Source organism: Myripristis murdjan, chromosome 12 (genome assembly GCF_902150065.1).
Source record: "Myripristis murdjan chromosome 12, fMyrMur1.1, whole genome shotgun sequence".
Taxonomy (NCBI): Eukaryota; Metazoa; Chordata; class Actinopteri; order Holocentriformes; family Holocentridae; genus Myripristis; species Myripristis murdjan.
In genome coordinates, this window is record NC_043991.1 from 11,042,340 (window position 1) to 11,050,993 (window position 8,654).

The window sequence follows — 8,654 nt, forward strand, 5'->3', positions numbered from 1 at the left end:
ATATTTATTCATTCTAGGAAAGAAACAAGGAAATGTTACACAGCTATCCGGTTCCCTCTTGCAATTCATTAGTTTAATTCACTCATTTTACCCTCTTATTGAAAGGTATCTATGGTGACACAGGAGAGTCAGTATGCTGCATGTGTGCCATTATTTGTCTTTGGTGAACTTCCTCATTGTGACATTGTTTGTTTTTCCAGACCTTCACCCTTCTGTTGTCCATTAATGATGTGGCTGCAACGTGTAATTCAACATTATGCATCATTCAGCAATGTTTTCAGTAAATGTCCAGCACCATCTGTTACAACAAATTATGTTCATCAAATTTATTTCATGAATTAGTAACTGGACCTGTGCTGACATATTCCTATGATGTGATGATGACGGATGTTTTTTTTTTTTTTTTTTCCTTCCAACAATTACGATAATGGTACCTTGGTTTGTTTTTCCCTCACAAAAAACAAATTATTTATTTATTTATTTATAAATAGGATTCCATAATTCTACTCTGATCAGCATCTGTTACCTATATCCAGTATTTTATGTCAGTACTTGTGAACAGGCACTGCTTAATGCTCTCATGTTCCTTGTAATTGACAGCAAGTCTGCCCATCCCCCGCACTATGCATGGGAGGCTTGAGTTAAAGCTTAATGCATTTCTAAATGCTGCTTTTACACAGGAGTGGGCCCGCAGGCTTCTGTTAATTTCCTCAGTTTGCAATGCACAAAGTGGTGTTAAAGTAATGTTGAACTGACCGACAATCAGGGATAGACTCTGACCGCACCTTCTTGGCAGGCAGTGAGTGCTCACTTTGAGGTCAGCTTTTGCAAACTGATTCCAATCAATAAGAAACCCAAGTGGACTTAAACTTGGTGATGAACATAGAAAATGTGTTTTCCTTGTACTTGAATAAAAAATGACAACCAAATCTCCATATGGACTGTTTAGTAAAAATAAGAGAGGAAACATCTATTGGTTTATGCAAAGATAAGTTAACCAGAACTGTAATCTCAGTTTAGTTTAGGGTAATTGTGTGTGTTGGTAAAACATTGAATCAGAACGACAGAAAAAAAAAAAAAAAAGTAAAAACATAGGTGTGCAGATCATACAAACAAATCGAGGGATTTATGAAAACACTTTCTCTCAAAACAAACAAACAAACAAACAAAAATCAATGTGATTGGATGAGATTGTCTAAATGGCAATAGAAACAGCAGAAGTCTCAGCTGAAAGCAGTGACTTTGATTTTAATGCCACACGACATTAACATGCTGTTGTTATTTGTTCCATGCCATTTTGTGTGAATGCCTGGTCTACAAAGCCTTTATCTTTGCACCTGGACTCCCCTGCACTTGTCTGAATTAGCTGTTCTCTTTGATTATCTTTTCTCTCATCTTCCTTTTGTTTGTGCTGTCGATAGTTGTAAACTGCCATAGATGAGATTATGCAAATGCTCTTGTCATGCGGTTCCTTTCAAAATAGATATGCTATTTTACTGCTGTCATCAAGCTGTTTTGAGGTTTTTGAATAGCATATTCGATGACAAAACAAGGGTGGAATTTATTATGACAGCTAATGCACAGAGAAAAGAGGAAGTAGCCTTTGTTAGCAGCCAGTAGTAGGCCAACCACTAATTATGCTGACATTTCTGTATTATTCAGTGTACTTTTTCCTTTACATTCACCCAACAGAATGACACTGTCTTTTTTATTATTTGGAGAGCACAGCCCCAAACTGTCCACTTATTGTTTGCTTGGGTTTTTCCACTGACATTTTTCCACTGTGTTTATTCAGAGAGAATGAATCATCCTTGAAAGCTGACATTGCTTCATGTCTCAGCATTTTTATTTTTTTTGGTCTCTTCTCAGTGAGATCAACCGGCTGGATCTTGGCCTTATTGTAGAAGTGTGGAACAAAGGCCTCATTTGGGACACCATGGTGGGGACGGCCTGGATCCCCCTCAAGAGTATCCGACAGTCAGAGGAGGTTAGAGACACAACCTATACTTAAGTACACATACACATCACGTCACCTGGCTGAAACACTGATATATACACATTTTGGACAAAAATGTCACCTGAAATTCATCGGTCAAACACAGGTGCCTTGATTCTTAAAAATAAAATGTATTTTGGCAGCAAAGGTCTTAAGATGAATAAGAATTTTTGGACCATCTTACCTCACATTGAAACCTTTCATTTGAGCAATATCCTTTCCTGTCATAAGGTCAGAGTGTGGTTTAACTTAGGATGGTAGAAGTAGGGAAGAGAAGTAGGGTTGCATTGTAAGTTGGGAGATTGTCATTCCACCAGAAGATTTGGGCTTAAGCACCAGTCTTGCTGTAGTGTCCTTGAGCCAGACACTGGAACCCTACTGACCTCATAGGTGCTACTCCATAGCTGAACTTGACATCTGACTTCCCTGTGGAGGGAAGCATGAGGAGAATTTCCCTGTAAATCAAACATAATTAAAGCATCAAATTTTTGTTATAGTTATTATTATTATTCTTATTCTTATCAGATACATTTCACTTTGTGTAAAACATTGGGATTTTTTTTACAGTGCTCACCTTCAAGGAAATTCATATGCAGGCAAGCTCCGATATTTGTCATATCGTAGGTGATACATGATGAGCTTTTTCTCCGATTGTGGAATTGTTTAGCACATTAGAAATTCTAGTTGTCATAAGTCTGTGTACTTAATCTCATTTAAATACAACAAAGCATTGCCCGAAGTGTTGCACAACATAAGACAAATAAAAACATTAGAACAAAATAAAACAGTTAAAAAACAAATGAGGACATTCAAATTAAAACAAGCTGCACAGCATTAGATAAAAATGAAAACATTAGAACAAAATGAAATAAATTAAAAACAAACAAAAAAGGCATAAAATCAAATTGATTACGTGAGCAAATTAAGTCTTAATTACTGAACAAAATAATAAAATTGTATCTAAACCAGAAAAGCCAGTGTGTAAAAATAGGTTGTTAATGATTCCAAGTAGGAATCTGTACACGAGATGAGAAAAAAACAAAACAAAAAAAACTCTGGGCCTTCTTTGCTTTTGCTGCATATGAGCCAGAAGAATAATTTGTGACAGTAGTTTTAAGATTAAATTAATAATGATCGTAACTACAGCTTTCAATACTAGAACTGTTCATGTGCCACAATACATATAACTCACTGACACTGACCCTGACCTTGTCTAATTGTAGGAAGGGTTAGGTGAGTGGACCTTTCTGGATGCGGAGGTCCTGATGAAGGCCGATGAGATTTATGGCACCAAGAACCCAACGCCTCACCGGGTCCTGCTGGACACTCGCTTTGAGCTGCCTTTTGGTGAGATATCATTGCTGCCAAGCTGTCTTATGTTTTTGTTGAGAATCTGTTTGATGTATGAACCATTTGGCGATACTTTTATCCAAACCGCCTCACAGAACAATGAGTACATACATTAAAAGTGCTGGATGCCCTCTGGCAAATCAAACCTTTAGCTCTAGTGAGCTAAAGGTTACACCAGCTGAAATGTCAGAGGTTGGTTTCTGAGGAAACATTGGGGGAAAAAATTGCCTGAGGCTGAGTGTAGAAAATCAGTGATTATAGCCTCAGCCAGTGGCCTGTGGTCTGATGCAAGCACACCTTGTATTGATCTGTCATCTTTACCCAGACAGAGCAACATGTGAGCAAATGTACTCTACACCACCACAGGACATGCTATAACATTGGTAAAGTGTGTGTATGGTGGGATGACATCAATTTAAACAGATTGCAGTGCTACCACTTTGATGTTTTGTAGGAGTGGGGACAGTAGCTGATTTTTGATGTTTGCTTCATGTCACAGCCAGCCCTCGATTTGGTGTGTGTGTGTGTGTGTGTGTGTATATGTGTGCATGTAGAGAATATGATATATAGAGTATGAAAATGGCATATGATATATGTGGGTATTTGGGATGATAATTATGTATATATTAATGAGGAAAAATTGTCATATAATATATCCAGCTGTATTGAAATTAACTAGAAGAGATCTTATCTCTATTTTTAGGGAGAATAAAGTACATAGTAGTTAATTTACTGACATATTTCTCCTGCATATGTGGGTGATGTGGCTAATCAGTGTAAGGCAGCACTAAAACCAAATTTGAATGTTATATTAAAATAGAAACTTCACTGCTCACTCTCTGCCTGTGATGAAATTAGTCTTGCAGTAAAAGCCCCACTCAGCATCAGCAGCCTATGAGACAATTCAGTGAATGCAACACTTTTCGGTGCTGGTTGTGAAATGCCCCTCTGCATCTCCTTTGGCTCCTATGCACTTGACCACAGCAGTACCTGTATGCTGCCAAGACGGTGTATTCAGCACAAACCCTCTGATCAAAGGCATCAAAGTTGAAGCAGCGTGTCGTTCCATTGAGTGGGAGAGAACCTTTTTTCTGTGTTTTAAGAGCAGGCCTTTCAAGGTTGCAGGAGGCTACGGTCGTCACGGCTCTCTGAGCCACCAGTCCCATTCACTAAAGCTGTCTATTGGTGTGTCTTTGAAGCTCTGGCCTTTGTGTGTCTGGCCTTTAATGTGCATCCCTGTGCAGAGAAGTGCAGGTCCCTGTGAAAAGTGTAAATGGTGTGGGAAGCGGATCTGAATATGATCTGGGTTAAGTGGGAGAAAAAACAATAACAAAAAAAAAAAAAAAAAAAAAAACACTTGTCAGCAGCTCATAGACTCATTAGCCATGAACCAAAAGTAGATGTAGATTTTGTGTTAGCTGTACCCCACGAGTACTTATCTGTGTACAGTGTTTTTATAAGTAGCCGTATGTTCCACCTGGGATCTTCAATGAAAAGTTTACTTTGCACATCTGTTTCTCAGGACAGGTGCGGAGGGCAGGATATCCAGCGAACATTTCAAAGACAAGCACCTGCACACTTGGCAACGTTTCGGTACTAGACCTTCATCAGGCAAACCTTATGAAGGTCTAGTACCGAAACGTTGCCAATAAATTATCCTTTTCCTTACAAGTTGGACAGTGTGTGGGTGCTTGTCTTTGAAATGTTCCACCTTGGATCTTGAAATGGAATTTTGAAAAGTATTTTCCAGGCAGGTAAAGTCAGGGAAGGTAATACATTTTTGGGACCAGTCATGCCAAAAAAATCTGTAACTAGTTATGTAACAAACATAATATTTATTTTCCATTATGTTCTCATTATGTCCACTTTGACTGCAGAACAAAACAGAATTTAAACTTTAACAAGACCTCTGAATCTGATGTGTGTTTAAATTGTGTTCAAGCTAAATAAATTTATATTAAGATTTTATAGATCATGGAAATCGACATGGAAAGTTTCAACCTCCTTTAAAATATTTATACTGTCTGCAAAATAGCATTGGTTTTTATCTGTTTTTCTGTGAAATGTTTATTTTTGACGTTCAGTGGTTTTGAATCGGCAACTCTGGTTGGTAATACATGTCATCAGTTCTTTTCTTGTGTCACTGTCAAGACTCATGTCAAGAGTCTTTGAGTATTGGGTTTGTGATGCTGTGATGAAAACAGCCACTGAAATGGAGCTCTAACATTTCTGGTTCCAGTCCCTTAACAGTTTGTAGGAACTATTTTTAATATACCCTTCCTAAGAGGCTCATGATAAATTAAACAGGCATAAATGTATTATGATGGCATTATGGTACATGATAAAGCCTGCTGTTTGAGATCAGAGGAAACAGGATGTTACTTACTAAACCTTGGCTGTGTGTGTGTGTGCGTGTGCGTGTGCGTGTGCGTGTGCGTGTGCGTGTGCGTGTGCGTGTGCGTGTGTGTATATGTGGGGTTTATGTATCTTTTGCTACCAGACATCCCAGATGATGAGGCACAGTACTGGACAGGCAAGCTGGAGCGCATCAATACCATGAGGATCCATGATGAGGTAAACCCCTTTCGGATTATGCCTTTAACAATGTTTCATTACATTTGCCTACATAAAGTGAGACATTTTACTTTTTCAAAACATAGGTAAAATAACTGTTTGGTACACTGTAAATGCTAACCACATGTCAGGTTTTTTGTATTTTATTGGTACATCACCAAAGAGCTAAAAAGGAGCAAGTAGTGCAAGTTTTGCTTTTCACTGTAGAGATGTCACGTATTTTGAAAAAAAAAAAAGTGCTTTTTGTGTCTGTTTTAGCAGTATTTTGTATTTTCTCACCAAATATAAGAGATCAATTTTTCAATATCTGTTCTCTTGCTACTTCTTAGATATGTTAAAGATTTTTTCTTCTACTTCTGATTCTTATGTTTCTAATTATAAATGAGTGATCATAAGGATATGAAGAACATACTTGATGCTCCCTGTTGTATTTTTTATGTCTCCTCTTTAGTACCCTGTTCAGGATGACGTTCAGAATCGCCCACTGCCGTTTGCTGCTTCTCAGTGCTGTAAGTGGGTCCTCCATATCTGTATCAGCCTCTAGATGGAGCTATTTCTCTACTCCTCAAGCTCTCAGGCTCTGATAATACTCTCTCTATACATCCTTGGCTCCATTTTACTTTCTAAGCAAGTATTGGTTGAATCTCCTTAATCAGAGTTGACAATGAAGCCTTTACATTTTACATGCAGTCTGTTGCTCACACATATTTTGACAACACTCACAAAGAAGCTTCATGCATGCTAAAATATCAGCCCCGTTGTTGTGATAATATGCCAATTTGTTGTCCACTCTGAAAATTGTTGATGGGGCTCCCTCATCCTCCCACAAATACACTATAGAGACACTCTTTTTTTCATCCGTCCTATCTCCTCCAACTGTACCTCTCACTTCTAACATCTACACTTTCACCAGGCAACTATTTCGGATGGGCTGACTCACTGAGTATGTAGAACACACTTTGATGAAATTGTTTGGTTTCCCAGAGTTTTCCTGTGGCCAATCCTCAATGCCCTGTGCATGTCCTTATGCCCATGTTCCCCAATAACAACATTTAATCAGTGAATACTTCCATTTATTTTATTTTGATATTTTTTGTACTCTCCCATGTGCTTTATTTCACCTCTGCCCTGATCCTCCTTCAGTTCTTCTCTGCCTTGGCCTGCTCTTGCTTCTTCCTAGGTTTTTTTTTTTTTTTTTTTTTTTTTTTTTTTTTGTCTTTGTGCTGATATCACATGATCTTTATAACCCATGCATATTATGTCCACGGAGGTTTTCTACATATCCCCCAGGAAAAATGGAATCTCTAAAAAGGCACTGCTGTTTTTATGTCAATAATAAGAGACTTTTCAGTTCAAACATATTTAAATATAATCGGTAATGTCCTTTAAATGTTCCTGAAAATAATTTCATAGAGTGGGAACCATGATTAAATCTGTTGAGAGTAGGTAAGTGCAATATAAGATAGTGTTTTCAATATGGATGTGGTCACTTCCAAAGGTATTGTCTGGGAATTGCAGCTGCACTGCTAAACTAACAGGGGGCAGTCTTTGCTAAACTACTCAAGGGTCACCTCCATATGTCATTGTCCTCCCATTTTACTCTGAGACATATCAAGAAAATCAGTATGTCCTTCGTCCTCTCACTTTATCGCTTTGAAAAGATAAACCTTGGCTCAGCTGTCCCCTCCAGCTGATACTGCGCTCAGGGTTAGCACTTGACATAAGTTTTCTCAGGGTCACTGGTGTGGTTGGGAAGGTCACTTTCAAAATGTGGCTTATTTTAGGTACTGTTATATTCAACAATATATCGTATTCTAAGTCATTTAATCTCAATGCCTTGATAGTGTTTTTTTTTTTTTTTTTTTTCAACTTTTTCATGTCAACAGTTTAAATTCTGGTCCAATTTCATATGCTGCTCCTTATCTGATTTCTTGAGAAAGTGGATGTTTCTATCAGAGACATCCACTTTCAGATCAGAGTTTTGCCTGTAGAATAACACCTCAAGTCCTCAAGAGCATGCAGTTGCACCTAAGTCCATAAATTCTATATTAATGTGTTCATACGATGCTAGGACATGAGTCATTGCATTATTACACAGAGCAGAAAGAGCAGCTTAGTGTCTCCCTTTTGGTGAGCTTGCATGTATTTGTAAGGGCCAAAGTCATTCAAAAGTGCATGATCGTTGCTCATCTTACCTCATTCTTACCTGGCCACCCCTGACCCCAGTCTGTTTATATCCCCTGCTTTTAATGATGCCTTTAAGTCATGCACAATTACAGGAAACTAGAGTATACTCACATATTAGGTTGGATTTCTGTTTGTGTATGGGCTGTATATACATAGGGAAGATTTTTAAAAATCTTATAGGTAAGATATTCAGCAATTTGTCAGGAAAGTCTTGATGCTCAGCTTATCCCATCGCTTTTTGCAGCACTGGATGACCAGGACAGTGCTGTGGATGACCGGGATAGCGACTACCGCAGTGAGACCAGCAACAGTCTGCCCCCACGTTATCACACCACATCTCAGCCTAACTCCTCCATGCACCAGTACCCCATGGGACCCCGGCTACAACACCACCTAGACTCCTGCACAGACTCTGTCCACAGTTTTGACATGGATTACAGGGATCAGAGAGGGAGCAGGTACATTCACTCACTCACTCACTCTCTCATTCACTCAGTCATTCACTCAATCACACACCCAAAACAATTTGTTACATGGGATACAGTGT

At 38.5% G+C, this 8,654-nt stretch overlaps 1 protein-coding gene across 8 annotated transcripts in view; it reads left to right on the plus strand.

Annotated features, from left to right (window-relative positions):
- The window catches only part of unc13bb (unc-13 homolog Bb (C. elegans)), a 90,864-nt gene that overhangs the window by 24,376 nt on the left and 57,834 nt on the right, over nucleotides 1–8,654 (plus strand). For all 8 annotated transcript variants that reach the window (XR_003929092.1, XM_030065391.1, XM_030065394.1 and 5 more), the window contains exons 4-8: nucleotides 1,870–1,987; nucleotides 3,220–3,343; nucleotides 5,847–5,920; nucleotides 6,372–6,429; nucleotides 8,352–8,565. Coding sequence is in view for 7 of the 8 variants with exons in the window: in XM_030065391.1 (XP_029921251.1) it covers nucleotides 1,870–1,987; nucleotides 3,220–3,343; nucleotides 5,847–5,920; nucleotides 6,372–6,429; nucleotides 8,352–8,565 (588 nt within the window). In the remaining variant the exon portion in view is untranslated. The remainder of the gene's footprint in view (nucleotides 1–1,869; nucleotides 1,988–3,219; nucleotides 3,344–5,846; nucleotides 5,921–6,371; nucleotides 6,430–8,351; nucleotides 8,566–8,654) is intronic.